At 38.1% G+C, this 24,538-nt stretch overlaps 1 protein-coding gene across 2 annotated transcripts in view; it reads right to left on the bottom strand.

Annotated features, from left to right (window-relative positions):
• The window catches only part of slc25a26 (solute carrier family 25 member 26), a 57,816-nt gene that overhangs the window by 9,461 nt on the left and 23,817 nt on the right, over window positions 1-24,538 (bottom strand). For both annotated transcript variants that reach the window (XM_039673881.2, XM_089125186.1), the window contains exons 6-8: window positions 11,442-11,486; window positions 4,056-4,125; window positions 1,627-1,691 (exon numbers count right to left, since the gene is read on the bottom strand). In XM_039673881.2, coding sequence (XP_039529815.2) covers window positions 1,627-1,691; window positions 4,056-4,125; window positions 11,442-11,486 — 180 coding nt within the window. The remainder of the gene's footprint in view (window positions 1-1,626; window positions 1,692-4,055; window positions 4,126-11,441; window positions 11,487-24,538) is intronic.

Raw genomic sequence — 24,538 nt, 5'->3', positions numbered from 1 at the left:
AGAAGATATTAAGTCACACAGGTTTGGAACAACATGAGGGCGAGTAAACTAAAAATGTTTAAAGTTTTAACAGTAAAAGACTGCAAAAATGCTATGGTAAAAACCTGTTAATTGGTTAATGGCAAGTTCCTTTACTATAAATTAGACGGTGAAAAACTTAGATCTAACCTTACATTTCATTAAATTCTACTGCAAAGTACAGGGAAATGTAGTTTTTGGAAATGAAACTAGTGTAATTGCGTAGAGCTACGCCACACGTAGGCTCACTATTGGCCGACGCTGGTCATGTTTGTGATGCGTGTGACGTACAACAACAAATCATACGCAATTACACTAGTTTAACTGACTAGAGGCGCAAAGAGAAGGAAGTGAATAGTTAAAATAAAGTCGTTATTTATGTTTGTTTTTGAGCACAAAAAGTGTTCTCGTCATTTGATAAACTCAAGATTGAGCCACTGTAGTGACTTGGACTATTTTAACGATGTCTTTAATAACTTTCCGAGGCCGGCAAGTTTCAATCCCTCAAGAAGCCTATGTACTAGTATGGAGGAGTGATCCAGCTCTCAGATTTCATCAAAAATATCTTAATTCGTGTTCCGAAGATGAACGAAGTTCTTACGGGGTTGGAACAACATGAGGGTGAGTAAATACTGACAGAATTTTCATTTTTGGGTGAACTATCCCTTTAAGGTGGCTGATTACTCACAGAGGATGGGCCAAGTCTAAACAAACTCAGACCATCTCAGGTGGTTATCCGAGAGTGGTTACCTTCAATGCAAAGGCTATGTACATGTCAATACGTATCTTCACAATTCATCGCATTTTTCCATTTTTTTTTATCTTGGTTTAATGATATATTCCCGCATTAATGATTCAAATGCTAAACATGGCTCTACTGTTGGGTCCATCACTACAGCTCTGTTCTAAAACCTTGAGACCTACATAGACAGCTGACTTCTAAGACAGCATCCTAACAATGGAACCTCATAGATGACAGATTAGGAACAAAATAAGCAGCAATTAGCGTTTCACGATTGATTTCTACATTGTTTATCGTTAGCACCTTGCTAAGCTAAGGAGACAAAAATTTAAAACTGCGCCAGAAATTGCATACAAGTCTAAAATCGTCAGTGTATCAAATACTTGTTCTCCCCACTGTATATTATTTGTAGCAGTGCATTCTGGGATTGCCTGAAGAAGCTGAATTCGCATAGCCTTTGCATCGAACTTATAATGCCGCCTAGATTTTGGAACAGAACATCTGCACAAGATACCAAGTCTGCAGCCTTGCAGCTCTGAAGTGCAGTTCCGTTCCAGTCCATAGACAACTGGAAATTACACTTGAATATACAAACGTCTTCTGACATCTAACATGCACATACACAGCTCTGTCTGTTTTGAGTCTCGACTGGACAGGGGACAGTAAGAGGGAGTGCATTTGTGCGTCAGTAGCGTCCCTGGATAACCCTGCTATTGGATCAAGCTGTGTTTACTAAGGCTTTTTCTTCGCTCTCTCTCTCTCTCTTCTGTTGCTTTTGTCTACATTAGGGCCGTTTGTTTGCTCACCTTGCGCTCCATCTGGGAGGCATCAGGACACAGATTTAAACAACAGTTTCAAAGTCTCACCTTAGCCAACATTATCCAAGTCTTCGCCACATCTAGCGGAGTCGTGACGAACGCAGCTACTCCACCTGAAAAGAGACGTTTTGTGCAGATGTATCAGCACACAAACACAAACAAGCACTAATTATAGAGTTAATCATGTTATAATTACCACCGATAAATAAATGTAAATATGTGCCATGAGATCAGCACTGATCACCCGATGGAAACGTTCTGGAGAAAAAGAGTGAACGCAGATGAATTTTTCAAACTAGCCTGGCACTGTCACGCACCCGTAAACACATTCATAAACTTGTTTTGGGCGTAAATGAGAACAGAAAGTAGTTCCCTCTCTTTTCTAATAGAGGATCGGACCAACAACAGCATCAAGCTTCAAACGTTCTTCTCAATGCTGAAATAAACCAGCCTAATTTCACTTCACTAACCAACTATTAAAAATGTCCCAAACATAAGTGATGTGTTTTTAGAGAGATATTTCAGGAACAGACTGATGATTACGACTGAATATCATTTTGACTCAATCCTCAGATTGTAAAAACAAACAAAAAGATTACAAGTACGTACACAAATGGTTCCAATGTAATTACATGTATACAATGGAGATGAATTATTCCATACAAAAACATTTAAATTTGAGTGGTAAAGTTGTGACCTTTAGTAGCGGTTGGGCTCATTTTCTTGGCCTAAATTATGGCAGCATGTTGCCAACGTAAGTCCTAACTGATATGTTTTTCTATATGTAAACAACATTTGCACCCTGATTTAGACAGTCGGGTTAGACGACATACTGAATTTCACAAATATGCAAATGAGGCTGTGAGGGATGGAAATAGAGTCTTTACAATGGTGTGCATAAGATAAAGGTCATAGATCTATTTTTGAAACTGTTTTATGGAGTTCGTCTACATTTTGTTTTATTGGAAAGACATTTCGTCAGCTGAAAAGACGGTATGTTGTCAAACAGCAGTATGTTTTCTGGTGCATATAAGCACTGTAAAAAATATTTTCAAGATTTGTTACCACAACATATTTTCATTTGTCAAATCAACTTTATAATAATTTATTTAGTTGAGATAACTTATTATTTTGAGTTTCTGATGGTTAAATGAATCATCTCGACTCACTTTTTCAAGTTCAATCAACTTAAAATTTTAAGACAACCCAAGTTACTTACTTTTTTAAGTTAAACCAACAATATTTTTTTTACAGTGTAGTAATCACAACATTTTTTCTTTTGTCAAATCAACTTAAATCATTTATTTAGTTCAGATAACATATAATTTTGAGTTTCTGATGGTTAAATTAATCTCCTTCATTGTATTAACTCACTTTTTCCAGTTCAACTTAAATTTTTAAGGCAACCAGGTTACTTACTTTTTTAAGTTAAACCATCAATATTTTTTTTACAGTGAGGAAGTACTGTAGCCACCGGATTTACCAGCTTTACATGATCATGGTAATGGACAGAGCATCTATAGTAGGAAATAACTTTAATATATAACTTTATCTAATCATTAGACTGATGCCACCCCGAATAATGTTTTCGCTTCATAGCTATACTTTCAAAAAAGCAATGCCTCCCATTGTAACTGAATTACTCTAGATACTGCTTTTGCTTGACTTATCCATGACTTGCTATTGATTACCACTGAAGTTGTGACATTGTATTGTATTCACAATCTTGTACTAAACCAAGAACAACACTCCTTAAAAAGTCAAAGGACACAATATTGGAGATGGAGAGAGATTGGGAAAAGAAAGCATTTCTCATTTGTTCTCTAGAGGCTTGCAGCTGTGGCAGTGATGGCAAGCAAACGCAACCATACAATGCATCACTATTCAGATTTGTTTGGGTGGTTTCACAACAACGCTAACAACCGCAATCCACCTAAAGCGATACATCTGCGCCAAAGCAGCACATGTGTGCACACAATCCGAATCCAACATCACACCCCAGGTGGTGTGGCTGGCAGCCATGTTATTTCCCCTTTGGCTGAAGCATCCTTGTCCCTCCATTGTGTCCCAGTGTCTGATGAATTATCACTCTGGACAGAGATGGTGACTGGGGAATTAGACAGCTGCAAGGGCTCCTGGGCCAGACTTGAGCTCCTTCAGAGTAAACTCTGACTCTAGTTCGTAAACTCTGTGACTGCTCACAATAGCTACGAAAGTTACAGAGCATGATGCAGGGGCAATAAAAGGTCAATGTTGCACACTTCCTCTACTGACTCTCCACCTACTATTAGCTGTTTCATTCCTTCTCTTTTGGTGCACACCAGCTGATGAACAACCTGATATGACCATCTTGACCTGTGTGGAATTAAACAGGAATGCAGCTGGGTAAATTTTGGATATTCCTGGTGTTGGACCCTATATCTCGTTCTCTTTCGCTCTCTTTCCCAGACCTCTGTGCCGAGGCTAATCCCACACACCTGCGAGAGCTCCGCACACTGCTGCCTGCCAAGAGTCCAGTCGTCCCCCCTGCCTCCTCCACCACACGGCCTACAGAGAGAGAGAGAGAGAGAGAGAGAGAGAGAGAGAGAGAGAGAGAGAGAATTAGCGATTATAACATTTATCAGTCACAATTAAAAAAATAAAAATAAAATTCCCTTGGGTTTGTATGTATGGGAACTCAACAGAACCGCTATCTTAAATGTCCACATCTCCAGTATGATGTCAAGAGTTTCATTTTCCCCACATGGAATGTTGACAAAATTTGAAAGAAAGAAATCTTCCCTGACTTCCACGGCTCAGCGCTATTGTGTACATGCATGCTAACTCCATCAATCCCTGGAAAACACTTGTTTCATGCTGGTTCAGAGTTTTCCAACAAACGAGGGGAAAAACGATATTGAGCTTTGATGAGTGTCACAGATGGAAGATTATGATGAAAAGGGGAAATACTAGTGCTGGCTAAGATATTAGATCTGTTCCAAAACGTAGTGTGTGGCTTATTTCTGTTCTATCTACCAAAGTAGTAAGTATCCAAACTGACATAAAATATAAGTAAAATCATGAAGCGATTATCAAAGATAACTTTATTTATTGAGTGCTACTTACGTGACATGCAATCAACTTTGATGTTAGCATGTTGCTAAGCTAACAAAAAATATTAAACTCTAAACAACTATTAAAGTACACAGCACACAGAATATCAAGTGACCTGTTCCGTTTGCATTTTTATTTAGTTTTATTTTGAGTATTTACATTTACATTTATTCATTTAGCTGACGCTTTTATCCAAAGCAACTTACAGTTACTAGGTCGCACGCCTCTGGAGCAACTAGGGGTTAAGTGTCTTGCTCAAGGATATTGTTTGCTCATTTATAATATTTGTAGTGGAGATGAGTGGTATCCGGTGTGGTCTTCTGCTATTGCAGTCCAAGGTTGTGCGTGTTGTGGCTTCACAAATGCTGTATACCTTGGTTGTAACGAGTGGTTATTTCAGTTGTTCTTCTATTAGCTTGAATCAGTCGGCCCAGTCGGATGTTTTTCCCTTTTCAAACCATTCTTTAAACCCTAGAAATGGTTGTGTGTGAAAATCCCAGTAACTGAGCAGTTTGTGAAATACTCAGACCGGCCCGTCTGGCACCAATAAACATGCCACGTGCAAAATTGCTTAAATCACCTTTCTTTCCCATTCTGACGTTCAGTTTGGAGTTCAGGAGATTGTCTTGACCAGGACCACACCCCTAAATGCATTGAAGCAACTGCCATGTGATTGGTTGATTAAATAATTGCATTAATGAGAAATTGAACAGGTGTTCCTATAATATTTTAGGCGAGTATATATATATATATATATATATATATATATTGATAAAGAGAAACTTCAAAACAGCAGCATTTATTTAAAATGGAAATACAGTATTTATATATGTCTTTTACAGTGACTTTTGATCAATTTAACACATCCAATGCTGAATAAAAAAATATTGAATTGTTTTGGTTTTTTGAAGACATCAAACCTTTGAATTATTCTGTATGCATACTATAGTTACAATACATTCTGGAATTTTCTTCTCTGGAAAGCAAACATGTACTGCTGCATTAATGTTTGGCAATAATGAGACATCTTAGAAGCCACCAAAATGTTGTGCCCTTTTAGAAGAGATTTTATAATGCTAACCAGCCGGCACACTCGGTTTTGGAACAGTGCTACTGTGTTTTTGAGACAGGTAAGGCAGGTTTGACCGGATCTCAGTCAATTGCACAATTTGTACTAATTTTAGAATGGCTAATTGTAGTTAGAACTAATAGTATTTAAAGAGGCGAAGTAGGAGGGAAGGAATGTGTTATGTTAAAGAGAAATGTGTGTGTAAGGACTATTGTAGAAAGGAGGGGGGAGTTTCAGTGAGTTTGTGTTTGTTGGTTTTATGTTGTGTTTGGTGGGAGTTATTATGCAGCCAGGCTGCAAATAATTGCTGGAGTTTTCCTACGACCTCAGACCAGGAGCATCTGATGGCTAAGAAAGGAAAACAATTGAAGAACAGCATGAAGTAATTTAGAATGATCCTCTTCAACTCTGTGCACAAGAACACACACACACATAAATGTTCTCTTCGTCAGTACATCATGTGTGTTTCATTAACTGTCAGATTAAGGAAGAACCTTTGTTTTCAAGTTCAAAGAGCTTGTGCTGGAGAACATCCATTACTCGTAGTCAAACTCACTGAGAAAAAAAAAAAAACTGAAAGCAAGTTCCCCACAAAACAAACTGATCGGCCACTGATCTACATGCCAGGATGAACCTGACATGAACTACGTTTGACACAAAAACAGGTGTTACATTCAACTGCAATCCTGTTTTATCATCAAAATGACAAAAAAAAAAACAAAAAAAAACCATTACCTTCCAAAATATGTCAGAATGGCTTTATAATGCAATGAAAGTACAGTATGTGCTGCATTTACTGTGTTACTACATGTGGGCAGTATAGTGGATTACATGTCGACTTCTTAGCATGTCTACTGTCTTCTTCTATAATCAGTTTTCTCTTTCATGTCATCTACTGCCATGGAAGAGATACAGCTTGTTGAGAGTCTATACTGAAGCAAATATCCTTTAAGTTTACTAAATACTGTATTTTGTCATAATGTTTATCCATTTTAGTCCATTTTACCTATTATTTCAGTAAATGAAAATTATGATTTTGGTTGACGAGAAAGAGCAAAATGAAAAAACAAACAAACAAAAAAATTTCAAACATTTTATGCAAAAACTCATTAAACAGAAGTAGTGGGAGATCTGTACACATAAAGAAGAGTCTCGGCTAGTAGACTATATTGAGTCGTTACGTCAGATCTGTACACATAAAGAACAGTCTCGGCTAGTAGGATATATTGAGTCATTACGTCACATCTGTACACATAAAGAAGAGTCTCGGCTAGTAGGATATATTGAGTCATTACGTCACATCTGTACACATAAAGAAGAGTCTCGGCTAGTAGGATATATTGAGTCATTACGTCACATCTGTACACATAAAGAAGAGTCTCGGCTAGTAGGATATATTGAGTCATTACGTCACATCTGTACACATAAAGAAGAGTCTCGGCTAGTAGGATATATTGAGTCATTACGTCACATCTGTACACATAAAGAAGAGTCTCGGCTAGTAGGATATATTGAGTCATTACGTCACATCTGTACACATAAAGAAGAGTCTCGGCTAGTAGGATATATTGAGTCATTACGTCACATCTGTACACATAAAGAAGAGTCTCGGCTAGTAGGATATATTGAGTCATTACGTCACATCTGTACACATAAAGAAGAGTCTCGGCTAGTAGGATATATTGAGTCATTACGTCACATCTGTACACATAAAGAAGAGTCTCAGCTAGTAGAATATATTGAGTCATTACGTCACATCTGTACACATAAAGAAGAGTCTCGGCTAGTAGGCTATATTGAGTCATTACGTCACATCTGTACACATAAAGAAGAGTCTCGGCTAGTAGGATATATTGAGTCATTACGTCACATCTGTACACATAAAGAAGAGTCTTGGCTAGTAGGATATATTGAGTCATTACGTCACATCTGTACACATAAAGAAGAGTCTCGGCTAGTAGGCTATATTGAGTCATTACGTCACATCTGTACACATAAAGAAGAGTTTCGGCTAGTAGGATATATTGAGTCATTACGTCACATCTGTACACATAAAGAAGAGTCTCGGCTAGTAGGCTATATTGAGTCATTACGTCACATCTGTACACATAAAGAAGAGTCTCGGCTAGTAGGCTATATTGAGTCATTACGTCACATCTGTACACATAAAGAAGAGTCTCGGCTAGTAGGCTATATTGAGTCATTACGTCACATCTGTACACATAAAGAAGAGTCTCGGCTAGTAGAATATATTGAGTCATTACGTCACATCTGTACACATAAAGAAGAGTCTCGGCTAGTAGGCTTTATTGAGTCATTACGTCACATCTGTACACATAAAGAAGAGTCTCGGCTAGTAGGATATATTGAGTCATTACGTCACATCTGTACACATAAAGAAGAGTCTCGGCTAGTAGGCTTTATTGAGTCATTACGTCACATCTGTACACATAAAGAAGAGTCTCGGCTAGTAGGATATATTGAGTCATTACGTCACATCTGTACACATAAAGAAGAGTCTCGGCTAGTAGGCTTTATTGAGTCATTACGTCACATCTGTACACATAAAGAAGAGTCTCGGCTAGTAGGATATATTGAGTCATTACGTCACATCTGTACACATAAAGAAGAGTCTCGGCTAGTAGGATATATTGAGTCATTACGTCACATCTGTACACATAAAGAAGAGTCTCGGCTAGTAGGCTATATTGAGTCATTACGTCACATCTGTACACATAAAGAAGAGTCTCGGCTAGTAGAATATATTGAGTCATTACGTCACATCTGTACACATAAAGAAGAGTCTCGGCTAGTAGAATATATTGAGTCATTACGTCACATCTGTACACATAAAGAAGAGTCTCAGCTAGTAGGATATATTGAGTCATTACGTCACATCTGTACACATAAAGAAGAGTCTCGGCCAGTAGGCTTTATTGAGTCATTACGTCACATCTGTACACATAAAGAAGAGTCTCGGCCAGTAGGCTATATTGAGTCATTACGTCACATCTGTACACATAAAGAAGAGTCTCGGCTAGTAGGATATATTGCGTCATTACGTCACATCTGTACACATAAAGAAGAGTCTCAGCTAGTAGGATATATTGAGTCATTACGTCACATCTGTACACATAAAGAATAGTCTCGGCTAGTAGGATATATTGCGTCATTACGTCACATCTTCGGAGTGACTAAAAAAAGAGAAAAAAAAAAGACACCAGACTTATGCAAAAACAAGGATACATATCGGAAGGACATTACATGTAGTCACGCAATGCTGACGTTGTTAACATGAACAATTTGAGAACAAAGTATAATTTGCACGGTTTTTGCATGATATGATAAGCAATTTTTAGATTTAATCAGCGTGATTTACTGCAGTATCAGAACAGAGCAAAAGTGGATGTTACTTACTAGTTCAGAGGACATTTTCCGGTGAAAATGATTATGATATCATACTTCCAAAAAGAATAATCTGTGATTCTGAATGCCAGTATCCACACCGGCGTGGTGACTGACAGCAACACTCTCTTCAAACATTGTGTTCATGCGCGCTGTGCCGTGTCGAAGTACAACTCACGTTTAGTTAATAATTCTGCGAATGACTGCTATTGCAGATTTTGAACAGAGATGGCGACAAAGAAGAAAAACTGCGGACTGCTGCTTTAATGCCTTATGCTCTGCATGACCATATTCTACATCCCTCACTCCTACCCAATACCCAAACTTAACTAGCTTACTAATTATTAATAAGCAGTAATTAGGAGACTGTTGATGCAAAAGTCATAGTTAATAGTGAGAATTGGATCCTAATATAAAGTGTGACCAAAAAAATAAGAAAAACAACATGTAAAAAACTATACTTCTTGTGACTAACACCATGTTTAGTCACATTCAAATAAAAAAGAACCAAAAATTGGCACATGTCTTTAAATGAATGACTTGGAGTTTGTTTCACCACTGAAAGGTCATGGATGAAGACATTTGTAGGCGTGAGCAGGTGGACTCCTTTCATGTGGAAAGATGGGGAGCTTGATAAACTGACATGGTCAGGGTAGGTTGTATGGTTTAATAAAGCACTGTGAGAAGCAGCGAGCCAGGCACTGGCATCCTTGTGTGACAGGAACATTGTGTTTATTATGATTCTGGCAGCTACTGGAAGCCACTGAAGAGATTTGAGTAAAGGTGTAGTGAGAGAGGATTTCTAGGCAGTGGATGAGGAGTGAGTTGCAGGTAGTTGTGAAACATTTTGGGCCTAAAATGGGAAATTGGGAATGGGAAAGAGTCTGATTTGCTTGACTCACAATGTCAAACACACATCTGAGTCTGGCGTAGCTTGAACATTTCATCTGATAATAAGTATAATAAAGTCTGACTCAACCAACTATTTCATTTAACCGAGGACATGCCTGAGATCAATTTAAAAAACATTTATGTGGACAATTAGACCTTTTTCTAATCATACTTAAACACTAAACGTAAGATTTCTTTCCTATAGTGTTTTCCGGAACACACCACCTAGGCCAGGCATTACTCCAAATGTATGCTTCAGCTTCAATTACTCAAAGCAAACTAAGGCATGCTCATGACACACTTGCACTTAATCATGGGAAAAAGTTTGATCCACTGACACATAAATGTCGAGTTGAGTGGGCACGGTGGGAAATAAATGGCCGGCTGATGTAATGACACAGCTGCTCAGTGGTTTTGTAACAGAGCAGCGCTGAGTTTAGGGGATTGTTGGTAGATAAACTTTGGGAATTGTGGGATACGCTGGAGAGAACAGATGGTTTACTGCGGCCTGCCACTCGGATGCCGGGGCTTAAATTGTTTTTGGTGCGAATGACTTGAGAACTGGTTTGGTGATACTTGAGGTTTGATTTCCCAACATGAAATGCTTGCCAGGATTGTAGATTGAGGCCCTTTTTTAAAGGACAAGTTCGGTATTTTACACTTAAAGCCCTGTTTTAAGATCGTTTCTGATAGATTGAAATTTGAACACATGCTTCTGGCCCGAGAAATTTCGGTTTCTGTGGTTGTCCCATTGTCTCATCTACGTTTTCTTGCTTTTCAAAGCCATGCTCTTTTGAAAGACAGTTTAGCAAAGACTCACATTCCAGCAGCTCCACACAGATGGCCGGAGAGGCTGAAAACATGGACAAATGAAGGAGTGAGAAAATGCCTTTGAAAGTGCCACAAAGAGGCGGCCATGAATGACACTCCTTATTACAGTGGAGAATTGCGGTTAAAGCTCGCCCACAGCTGCACGTGCTATTGTCCTCCGATGCCTCTCTTTCCCTGCTTCGCTCTGGTCGCTAGGCCAAGAGCGCTAATGGAATTTTCTGCTCTCGCCCGGGAGACATGATGTCATCCTCACAAACGGGGCCTTTTTTGAAGAGAAATTACTTTTATGTGGCCCGGACCAGACAATGAAAAAGGAAATGGACATTTGGCTAAGACTCGAGGTTTGCGAGAAATTATGATTCCGCTTAACCACCGGTGAGGTCGACCAATAAAATGCATCGTCATTTTGAGAGCATCTTAAAAAGAGAGAGTTATTAACCGATATGGTGGCAAAGTTTTTGTAGTTTGGGTTGTAAATGTGTCAGACAATTACCAGGCCATTATTCCTTCATTTGAGCAAAGTTATGAGGCCAAATTAGAGCGAAATTAGAGCAAGTGAAAGGTGGATTCATACCTTTAGGTACTCCCAGAGTGGAAACTGCACCAGCGAGAATGGAATCTGAAATAAAAAAGAAAGATTTTTTTTTTGTTATTATATAGGCCAGAATAGAACATTTTAACTGCGTTAAAGGGATAGTTCACATAGAAAACGAAATCAAAAAAAAAAAAAATCACTCTCCCTTATAGTATGTTGGTCCAATCTGAATGTCTTCTTTCTTCTTTCTACACAAAAGGATAAATGTTGAAGAATGTACTAGCTGCACAATGAAAGTGAATGAAGATTCCATAAAAGTAGCACCATCATTTGTTAAGATTAATAAATAAAATAAACTAATAAAACTTAAGTCTGGATACAAAGTCTGTCGTACAGTGGAGATAGAACACAGTTTTGAGTATTTTTTTGTTGTTATCCACAAGTTTCCTACGCCCCATGAGGCCTTGCGTCAAAAGTGGGCGCGACTTCCAGTTGGAAGTAAACAAAGCGCGATTTGACATGCTTAACACTCGTTCATTCAACAGTTGACAGTCATTCAAGTTATAGCGATCCAAACTAGCTAACGATGTGGGAACACAACCTCAACGAAATTCAAAAGGGTGAAATAACAGTACCTTTACCCTCCGCAGTAGTTGATTGGGAGTATTATAATAACATTAATAATCAATACTCATCAAGACAAGGCATGGTGACAGACAGTTGTGCGAGCTGACAAACAATTCAAATAAAAAATTACACTTAGTCATTGTGCTTTGGAGTTTATTCAAAATTATAAATGAATGTGCTGCTTGAATACATTAACTGGCACATTTGGTATTCTGTCAACACAGGCTTTGATCCTGAGTTTAGGTGTAACATCAGTAGCGAACAGCCAATCACATGCTGATAGAGTTTATAGAACATTAAGAATTTAAACAAATGTACACGGGAAGATTCGTCGTCTTTTGGGAGGTGATGGAAACTACAGTCGTTGGCAGGATCAGAGACGGGCTCTGGTAGGATCACTCTGATTTCGTTTTCAGCTTATGTTCAAAACAATCACGTTTAAGCCACTGAATTAGTTTAGTCCGGTTATACATATAACCGCGAACAGCACATGTTGTCCCTGAGCTCCGTAACGACATCTCTCATAAAGATTTGCGTCTTTAAATAGTAAAATAATTCTCCGAAAAACAGCTAGCCTCTTCGCTAACTAACACACAAAATACCATTGGAATGCTACTTCCGCCGCCTCGCCGGAAGTTTCACCCACTTTATTTTTTACAGGAGCGCCCCTCGGAAACTTGTGGATAAATAAAAAAACAGCCTTCAGAACAACCAAAATAATGCCATTATGAAGCGCACATATCTTCTGTAAAAGAAAATGGATTACTTGTGGCAACATGTTCAACCACAAGCATTGGCCATTTATCTTATGTGTCAAACTGTTTTAATACTGATGTCTGTACGTCTGGAAGTATATATATGAGAGAGAGTGCGTGTGTGTGTGAGAAAGACACAGAGGGAGATGATAAATAAATGAAGGGTCTGTGGTCACAGAGAGAGAAAAAGATAGAGAGAACAAAAGAGAGAGAGAGAGAGAGAGAGAGAGAGAGAGAGAGAGAGAGAGAGAGAGAGAGATGGCAGAAATCCTCCTCTTCACCCAATCAGGCACAGCGGAGCAAAAAGAGAGGAAATCGATGTCACTGCTGAACCGTGGGTTGACAAAATCCCCAAATCATGTGACTGGCATAAAGCCAGAGCTAGGGTGTCCTGAATTAAGCCTAGGGCATTGCTAGGCAGTTATTACAGTGTCCTGAGTGGTTTCTAGGGTGTTGCCAGGCAAAAACTGCAGTGGAGTGAGTGGTTGATACAGGGAATTCTGGGTGGTTCTTCTTTTTCCCGTGGCAAAGATTTTTAAAAAGTAATGGTTAAGGGGTTGCCAATATTCAATAAAATGTTTAGAGTGGTTGCTAGGGAATTCACTGTGTTACTAGTATGTTTCTAGGCAGTTGCTAAAGTGTTTGTTAAGGGTTTTTTTTTTTTTACATTTGGTAATATGTTCAGAGTGGTTGATGAGGTATTGCTAGGGAATTCTGGCTGGTGCTAGTGTGTTTCTAGGCAGTTGCTAAAGTGTTTGTTAGGCAGGTATTATAGTGTTCTGATTGGTTGCTAGGGTGTTGTCAGAGAATACTGTAGCTAAACAGGGTCCAGGGTAGTCTTGCTAAGGTGTTAAGAGTGGTAACAAAGGTGTTGCTAGACTAGTACATGTTGCTTGGCAGTTACTAAAGTGTTCTGAGTGGTTTCTAGGGCATTACTAGGCAGTTCCTCAATGATGTTGGCATGGGTCTCCAAACACTGCGTCCTGCAGAGTATAGCTCCAACCCCATTTAAACACACCTGAACTGATCAGTGTCTTATTAGGGCCTTACACTGAGATCAGCATAAGAACTCTTTATTGGAAAATCTCATACGCTCTTTATAGTGTAATTTAATACAATAAAAAAGGCTGACTGTGAAAACAAAACCCTCATTGGCTTTAGTTGGAAAAACGTCCAAGTTTTGACAAAAATTAACATAACAAACACAATGAAGCAGCACTGTAAACACTGCGTGGACATCATCCACACTGCCAGAGCGTTGAATCTCTGATTTCAAAACAGAGAACAGATTGGTGCAATGTGACCCGATGCTGGCGAGTGTGTGTCTTTGTGCCTTTTTCTACAAAAACTAAATCAGCCACCTGTCTTTTATTACCGACGTGATAAATTCAGCGCCTCGGTGCTCAGGAGGGGTGGGACGCTTAGAGGAATCTGCTAAAACAGAAACGAGGCACAGCTGATTTATGCATAAGTTTAACACTTCTGGCAGAGACGGGGCGCCTGAGCAACACAGATGGTCAGATTTATATTGATAAGGCCGTAATGGATGAGAAGAGAAGAGCGGATGACGGATATGGAAAGACAGAAAGATAGAAAGCAGGTTTTTGACTAAAGGCCAGAAAGCTTCTTCACAAGGAAGAGTCGTTCCAGTGGATGACGGCAGATTTAACATGTGTGGTCTGTCTGACTGCTGACCAGCTGTACCGATATCAGTTTAAGCACATTAGCATCACACATTTTGCCTGAATTGCATTTATAATGTAGGTTAAGGTTTCCTGCACCAAAAAACAAGCCTTAACGGTGTTGTGTGGTAGATTGGAGATTATAGAGAAACAACACATCGATGTGCATCAAACACTCAACTCTGCTGTCAGTGTCGCTATCACGGTGTGTAACTGTCAGGTACATTATCATTGAGAGATTGGGCTGGCTGTGTGTTTGTGACGGGTTTGCTCATGGGAATATTTAGTATTCTGTTGTGTTCTTCACTGTCAGGCTCCAGGCCGCCAGTGTGATATCTGGGAAAACAGATGTCAAAAAGCATTTAATTGAAGCTTGATTGGAAGGGTGGCGCTCGGCATGCTATTTGACAAATGGCTTTAATTGGTCAGGCCGTACTGGATGAATACTAATGAGAGGAGAAGGGGATTGAGATCAATCTGAAATCGGATTCAGTTCGATTGGACTAATTTAAATCACATTCAATTTTAATTTGTCTTGATTAAAATGCAATGTGTTTTACTTCATTTCAATCTAAATTAAATATGCTAATTCAATATTGGGCTATCTATATAATTTGTACTAAAGCCTATCTGATAGTGTTGTCTGTCACCTTTTTATGAACTTTTATGAAGCAGCATTAAAGAAAAGAAGGAATAAAATGAATGTAATAAATAAAATGATATTACTAATAAATATTAAAACACACTAATAAATGTCTATGCATTAAATTAATATGACACCGAGGGGACTTTAAAAAGACAAACAACAGGAGTTTGTTTGATAAAAATTTAAATAAATATTAAAACAAAGTGTTTGGACATTTCATCCACCACACCAAATGTATAAATGTATTTGCATTAAATTAAATTCAAACTAATTGGAAATTAAAAGAAAGACAGAGGTACATGTAAAAAAAAAAAAAAAAACGCTATTTCAAAGGAAAACAATGTTGTTTGATAATAACAATATGTATGGATAAATAATGTTAATAATAATAATAAAACATTAATAAATATTAGACACTTCATTCACACTTGTATTTTTTCACTAAAATTATGCTAAACTGTATTTTATTTCATCCATTTATGTATATATTTGGTAAGTAGAATCCCAATATGACAGTAGACTAACAGCTTATTCACGAAAAAGCATAAATATTATATTGAAAGTGAAGGAGAGTGAGATACATGCTGGTAAAAAAGGAAATAGCCATTGTAAAATGAAACCGTTAAAATATGTATAAGATGATACGATTTAAAAAAAAAACTAAAAAACTGTCCAATGGAAAGTTTTTTGTGTGTGGAAAAAACAGAAGAACGGTTTTGATATTGCAGTTCTGTCAATGACGTGAGGGAAGACGGCATCTGCACAGTACTGAAATAAAAAGAAGAATTATTAAAGCACATTGGAAAGCGGATATTTCTCAACCCTAGAGGGACGACATACTGATCACTCCAGAGACACTCAGCGAAAGAAGAAAAGAGAGTGAGGCAGAGTGACAGGAAGTAGATGAGGGCCAGATGGATATGTCATCAGCATCGCCATGATGCAGCAGCGTTGGGTATAAAAACAGCAGACGGACTGGAGGAATCCACAGACTAACTCTCATTACTGAGAGCTGTGGAAAACACTCGACCCTTCTAAACACACATGCCAAATACATACCGTAGCAATGCATACTGAAACCATCTGCAAGTACAAACAGAAACCTCTAACTGTCTGTGAGTGTGCACACATGAAACATTGACGCAGTAATATGAATATTTATCAGTCAAAGCTTTTAATTGACAGCTTGTTGAAGTGTGATGAAGAACAAATTGGGAGGTGGAGAGCAGGGGGGGTGACAACTTGAGAAAAACAGAGTTATATTATGCAAAGCCATCTGCAAAAGTCAAACATGTCGCTAAACCTGTTTATGTCTTGAGTGATTTATGAGCCTCTTCACAGGTGTGTGTGTGTGCGCGTACGTTTGGGTGTCACAATTGTGTTTGTACAGGCGTGTTTGCTCTCCACTGTCATGATTCTTTGTGTGTGTGTGTGTGTGTGTGTGTGCTTTCAAAACCTGAGAGAAGTGCGAAGCCCCTCACATGATCTATCTTTACTTTTCTATTTATTGAAGGGATCCTGAAAAATCGTTCTAAAATGCACAAAACCAATCTGAACCACTCTCTCCCTCATTAGATCTAAACATATCCCATTACAAATTATATTAAATATCTAAAATATCTAAAATATCTAGAATATCTAATATATATATATATATATATATATATATATATATTAAAGTAAAATATCTGCAAAGTTGAGTTTAGTTTTATTGATTTATATAGGACATTTAATAATGACAGAATAGAGTCAAATCTAACGTAGAACAAAGTGCTGCATGAAAGTAAAATGGAAACATAGAACAGAACAAAACAAAATACAAATTTACCCAACAATTAAATTCACAAAGTTAAGTATTACAGTAATTAGGAAATTACTCCAGTCCTTAAGCTGTTTTAAAAAAGATGTGTCTTAAGCAATGCTTAAAAAAAATGAAAAGAAGTGGCAGATCATATTGCAGATCATAATGGCAAATTATTCCACAATCTGGTTGATGTCACAGAAAATGTAAGATACCCCTTGAGTTTCAAGTATTCGATGGCCTTAAAGGCGTATTGGTCTGATGGATAGAAGATCAGAAAGGTAGGATGGTGCCAAGCCTACCAGCGACTTGTACACAAACTAGTAAATTCAAAACACAATAGTAAGCCAAAAAAAAAAAAAGTCAAAACACAATGTATTTAAATGTTTGTAATAGTTTTGTGTTGTATTTACTTTATTTATGAACTTCTATTAAGATCTTGTTTGTTGTAAAGAAGGGACCCCCTCGAAAATGAGATGGTTCTTCTCAAGGGGCTATCCTTGAAACAAATAAATAAATAAATAAATAAATAAATAAGCCAATACAAAACAGGAGTAATACTTTCCCTTTTTCTAGTCCCTGTTAAGAGTCTGGCCACAGCATTATATATATATATATATATATATATATATATATATATATAGACACACACAAGATGGATGGACAGCATGTACCAATTTCCAAGGACAATGAAAAAAACAAGATGTGTTATTGTAAAAACGACAAATTTTGGATAACTAACCCTAAACCAAACCCTAACCCTTTAGTAAGTACATGAATTCCTTTATCATTACTCAGTACTGAAATGTAATACACTATAACACAGACACTAAGATAAAGGGTAACCTTTATTTTAAGTGATCAAAACCATTGATAAGGACAATTCAGACCAAACATGCCCATAGCGCCACCAACAAAATGTACCCCTTTGACATTTGAGACTTATTTTAAAAAAAAAGTAAAAAAAAAATGAATCCTTGTACTTTAAGAGTATTTTTACTCACATTTTTAAATGAACATTTGAATTAAATGTGGTCTTGATGTTAAAAACCTAGTTTATACCCCTAATTCAGTTGGAGGATGGGGACATTACACTAACTTTATCCGAGGTTGATATTAACGGAGCAGGATCACTGATCTTTAGTGAGGCTTGAAAATGTGATTTAAACTCCAGTGCTATAAAAACTCCTCTGGGAACCAGTTTAAAAAATAAATAAAACGCATAAATAAATGGAAAAATCAATATGTTGAAAGTAAGCAAGCGGAATGCCCCAAACACTTTATCAGAGAAGAGTGAGCGAGCGAGCGAGCGAGAAGCTGTGTTATGTTTCACGCTTCCCTGTGGTAATAATCTTGGATGAGAATAGAGAGGGGAATACTGTAGAGTACGCTCCCTCATACAGAGAACACGCACATGTAGCTCCCTCTAAGAAACACACACACATTCAAAAGTTAAATGTTAAGAGAAGTAGATTCAAGGTTTTGAATGTAAATCTAAGCAGCATTGGGCAGTATTCTGGCTCATACATACGGAGAAAGCATGAATCAGAAGAGCTAAAAAGTTCAATAGTCTTGTGTTTGGATATGTGAATCCGCTTGCTGTGGAATTTTGACAGGCTGAATGTTTCACATGAACACTTTCACTGACTGTGGTTGAAGTAAAAGCCTGGAGCGCTAGAATACTCCAAATCGACCAATCAGAAGGTGCGGAATGATGCGGTCAGCCAATCAGATTTCAGAAGCTCCCTGGTTTCCATCAGCGGCAGGGACAAGTGAGTTAAAATTCTGGGTAATAATATTCTAAACAAATTAAGACTTGTTCAAGGCTGGAGGGGGGAAGAAGGAGAAGAAATGAAGAGGCGAGGGAGGGGTTATGTGGTTAAGGACTGTTTGGAATCAGTGAGCTGGCAAATATTCAAGAGTGTAATTCCATTGACATGAGCGAAAACACTTCCCAGAACCATCACATAATATTTACATTGTGGGGGGATTTTCTGGCCGGACTTGCATTGTGCCGTCGCAGCAAGTGTGCCAGGCTGATGCAACAAGTGAACAAAAGAACAGTGAAAACATAGACCACACCCCTATCAACAAGCTACCGGGCTACGGCCGAACCGTTTGTTTCCTTTGTTCACAATCACACAGGTGAATGCCCCGACAACAAAATAGGAAATTCAAGTCCGACAGTGACCAGTGTAAGCTACAGGTGAGTTCATGAGTTCACACAAACAAACATAGAAACTCATCCGACTGGCATGGAGGCCCTTTCACTGAGGCACCAAAGCGTGGAGAGGGGCCTCACATGCGGGGCATGATGTCAGAGGAAATCTCTTTGTGAATTAATTTATAAATTGTGTGTATATGACATCGATGTCCCTTGGTCACTCCAATTAGGTGCTGACAATGGCGGCGAGATTTTCTACATTCCTTGGGGAAACGCGGGAAGTATGAGCTAGACGGACTGAAAATTACGGAAAATTAAAGATGGGCCAGAAAAGAGTGAGAGATACAGAAGGTTTTCAAATTCTGAGCTTTCCAATTAGTTACTAAAAGTTTTCAAACTGGGGTCCAATTATCCCCAGTGGGCTGAAATGAGGTCCTTTTTTTTTTTTGCACAATTTCACATATAAAACAGTTTGTCCATGAAACAGGTTTAATGCTTTGTTGTTGTTTTTACATTAACAAAAATTTATAACATTATTACTTCATTTTGCGGTCTAACGATTGGTCAAAAGTCAAGAGATTGATTGTGATTATTTTATTCTATTTACAGCCTTTTTTACAGTATACTGTAAAAAAATATTTGTTATAAATTTGTTATTTGTTATATTTCAGTATCTTTGTTTAAAAAAATATAAAAATGTAAAAAATAAAAAAATTTCCTTATAAGGAAAAAAATCGGCATATTGTTTTTTTAAACAAATATTGTCCATATAACATTAATTATTTGATTTAATTTTATTTCTGTTGTCTCTTTAATATCATAGTATACTTAGTATTTTCTTACAAATTATATATATATATATATATATATATATATATATATATATGCATAAAAACACAAGATAGGAAGAAAGTCCTTTGAAAGCCTGATCATTTGGAAGTATTTAGAAGACCTTGGCATCAAATATTTGAAAGCTAGGTTACACTGCCAGGGTGTAGAGAGGTTATTTATTAGAGGTTAACCTGTCCTAGGTTACACTGCCAGGGTGGGGGGAGGAATTTCACATAAAATTCTGAACCAGGTATCTGAACCAGCTCTGAACGGTGTTGAACCGTATTGAGATTAACCAACAAGCGTAAATTCTGAGTATAAACTCAATGACCTGATAAAGATGTTTGGAACCTTATCTGGAAGACACTGTGCAGAAGGTGTGTATGAAACACTTCTCCAGTTTTGGTAAAAGTGTTCTTGTTCTACAAAGCCTTCTTATTATCTGGAGAAAGGAGACAGACAAAGACTTGAAGCATATTTGATAATGGGCTTATAATAATTACTAGAAGATAGAAAACAGATCAACAACTTGCCAACATGCAGAATGATAACGGTACTGGTAAACTATACAAAGCCAAACATTCTCCTGAAAGAATTAAAGAAGACTAGCCAAACTGTTTTTACAACATGCATTATATTAAAATACATTCAATGAGGGTGACTTCACAGAAGCAATGCTAGCAATGCTTTATTATTATTATTATTTTGAGTGGTTGTTATGGAGTTGCTAAAGTGTTCTGAGTGCTTGTTAACATGTCGCTATGATGAACGTTTACTAGTTGCTTTCTTACTGGCCCAAATCCCTCCTTTAATGTAAGTCTATGGGACAGATTTGAATATCAGCGTACACTCACCTAAAGGATTAGGAACACCACACTACTGTAATACTGTGTTTGACCCCTTTCACCTTCAGAACTGCCTTAATTCTATGTGACATCGATACAACAAGGTGCTGAAAGCATTCTTTAGAAATGTTGGCCCATATTGATGAATACCATCTTGCAGTTGATGGAGATTTGTGGGATGCACATCCAGGGAACGAAGCTCCCGTTCCATCACATCCCAAAGATGCTCTATTGGGTTGAGATCTGGTGACTGTGGGGGCCATTTTAGTTCAGTGAATTCATTGTCATGTTCAAGAAACCAACTTGAAATTATTTGAGCTTTGTGACATGTTGCGTTATCCTGCTGGAAGTAGCCATGAGAGGATGGGTACATGGTGGCCATAAAGGGATGGACATGGTCAGAAACAATGCTCAGGTAGGCCGTGGCATTTGAACAATGCCCTATTGGCACTAAGAGGCTGAAAGTGTGCCAATAAAACATCCCCCACACCATTACACCACCACCAGCCTGCACAGTGGTAACAAGGCATGATGGATTCATGTTCTCACTCGGTTTACGCCAAATTCTGACTCTACCATCTGAATGTCTCAACAGAAATCGAGACTCATCAGACGAGGCAACATTTATCCAGTCTTCAACTGTCCAATTTTGGTGAGCTCTTGCAAATTGTAGCCTCTTTTTCCTATTTGTAGTGGAGATGAGTGGTACCCAGTGGGGTCTTCTGCTGTTGTAGCCCATCTCCATCAATGTTGTGTGTGTTGTGGATTCACAAATGCTTTGCTGCATACCTCGGTTGTAACGAGTGGTTATTTCAGTCAAAGTTGCTCTTCTATCAGATTGAATCAGTCGGCCCATTCTCCTCTGACCTCTAGCATCAACAATACATTTTTGCACACAGGACTGCCGCATACTGGATGTTTTTTCCCACTGTAAATTGATTGTGAAATACTCAGACCGGCCAGTCTGGCACCAACAACCATGCCACGCTCAAAATTGCTTAAATCACCTTTCTTTCCCATTCTGACATTCAGTTTGGTGTTCAGGAGATTGTCTTGACCAGGACCACACCCCTAAATGCATTGAAGCAACTGCCATGTGATTGGTTGATTAGATAATGCATTAATGAGAAATTGAACAGGTGTTCCTAATAATCCTTTAGGTGAGTGTAGAAGCGCAATTCTAAAATAAAATAAAAAACAGATGGGAGTGGAAAGTTCTTTGTGCAATATACTGAGGATCCGGATCAAGGTTAGCCTCAAAAATAACTGTGCCCAAGCCTTTTCAGTGCTAATTTTTCACTGCGTGTCTTTAGTAAATCCTTACAGTTTTTTTTTTTTTCAATGCCAAAAGAGTTTGCGCTGACAATGTCCGCCTGGAGAAAATCTTAAGCCTAATCACTTAAAAAAAAGTAGCATACCTAAAACAAGAAACAAATCCAGTCAAATCGTGCAACAAGCCACACAATTTAAGACATCATTCATGTCCAAAGCATAAGGAAATTATAGACAATGGACACAGAAGAGGTCAAGGGCTTCCAGAAAGACCTTTCCTTCACTTTGAGGGTTAAATAAGTGCAGTATTTGACATGAAGCAGTGACATCATCCTCTCACCCCCAAACCTGACGGTTCCCTACAGATGTTTCCAGTCGTAGGCTGCTGTTATGTGAGCTTAACTAAACATTACAGTCTGTCTTCAGCTTTCAGCAGTCAGTGCTTCGGCAGGTGTGTCCCCCCCAACCCACCAAACCTCTATGCAGCCCTTTGACATTGCACAGATATTGGTTTATGCTTTTTATCCAATATTAGATATGGTTGCGGGTAGAAATTGTGCTAAATCTTACACGTATATAAGAAAAAAACGATTTCTACCAAGCAAACTAATCACAGTCACATTTAAGGCCTTCCCGGCATGCAGTTTGAAATGACATCACCATGATTTCATTCAATTTAGTCCAATACTATCCCTCAGGAGAGCAATAGTGAAGTAGAATTGGCCATGATTACTTGTTCGCTAATAGACGACATTGTGTGTTCTGTGATTTATATTATGTGCTAAAACAATGGGAGTTCATTCATATTGTCCTGCCAGATAAAATCTAGCATGAGACATGTGTTACTTCAACATCTGTTGACCTTACATTTGGACACAGGAAATGCTGAAAAGTGAAGTCAATGCTGATAGCTGGGACAAACATGTGGAAGAAAATCACCGGCCTATTTAATGTTTCACATCTGAGACATGATAATTGGTTAAAACCTCAAATGCTATGCTACAACCAAATCTGGAATAATTATCGATCGGAACAAGCTCCCGGTCTGAGCCTCTCTCAAGCTGTAATAATAGCATTAACTGTCCCGTAAAGCCGTTCACCTTCAACCTCCCATTACCATGCAGCTCGGTGCTCAGACTCCATTTTTCTCCAGAGACAACTGGGGTTAAGTACACAACTCCAGGACACATAAGCATTGCTGCCCCTGAGATAAACTACTGAGAGCGGGGGAGAGCCAGAAAAGGAAAAGATGTCTTCAGAGTTAAAGGCAGAGAAGCAGTGTTTTGAGGGAGAAGTGAGACGAAAACGAGTTTGGAGAAGGATGGAGCGAGAGATGGTGCGAGGGAAATAAATCACAGCATGAGACAGCGAAACTCACCCTGCAATTAGAGGTTAACCTCACACTTGTTTTACAAGGGCACCGCTCTTTCATGAAAAGGGCAATGCATATCACCCTCCAGGAGGGATGACTTACTCCCTTTCCTTATTGCCTTCTGATGCAAGTGTTATTAGATTATCGTTATATTAGGTTTTAACATGCGAAGCAGTGTCATTTAGTGCCATTTTTTTCATGCTATCACATACTACAGAGGATCAAAGCATAGAGGATCACAGATATATGAATCAAATAAACTGAACATGTTAGTTGGTTGTTGCTCAGAGGTATATTGAAACTCAGGTCACAGGTCTGTGGGCCAGCAGAAGGACAAGACCACTTTCCTCCCCCCATCCCAGCCCTTTCTTTCTCTCTCGGTCCCCAGCCAGACTGGCGGCCCTTATTGAAACCATATGCGAGAGGTTGAGATGGTTTTCTGCTCGGATTGAGGCAAACATGCAGAAAATTGTGGGAAGCAAACATAACCCCAAGACCTAGCGAAATACACTAATTAAAACAACCTAACCAGCAAACCGAACGTGCACACAAACCCACAGCGACAAACCCTGACTGGTACTGTTAAAATAAATAAATAAATACAGTAAATGCTAGCTTCTCTGAATATCAAAGGTCGCCTTGGGAAAAAAAAAAAAAGTCTTATTTGACTTATAGCTGTGCAGATACAATCATATACATTTCGAATTGGGGTCCAGAGACCCTCAGGGGGACACAAGGGAAAATGTAAGTGAAAATAGTGTATAAAAAAAACACTATTGTAAAAATATAATTAATTTAAAATGGTTGTTTCTAATTAATTTTTTTTTTATTTAAAATGGTTGTTTCTAACTAAATTTATTTTAAAAGAAATGTATGTATTTATTCCTGACAAAATAAGATTTTCAGTATCATTACTCCAGTCTTCAGTGTCACATGGTACTTCAGAAATCATTCTAATGTGCTGATTTCATTCTGAAGAAACATTTCTTATGAATGATGAAAACAGTTGCTGCCTAATATTTTTGTATAAATCATAATACTTTTTTCAGGACTCTTTGATGAATAGAAATTTGATTCAAAAGAGCAGAAAAAGAGCATTTATTTGAAATAGAAATCTTTTGTAATAATGTCAATGTCTAGA

This window comes from Pimephales promelas, chromosome 21 (assembly GCF_988280905.1).
Source record: "Pimephales promelas chromosome 21, fPimPro1.hap1.1, whole genome shotgun sequence".
NCBI classification, from domain to species: Eukaryota; Metazoa; Chordata; class Actinopteri; order Cypriniformes; family Leuciscidae; genus Pimephales; species Pimephales promelas.
Note: the sequence above shows the minus strand (reverse complement) of the source record. Positions and strands in the feature narration are given on the sequence as shown.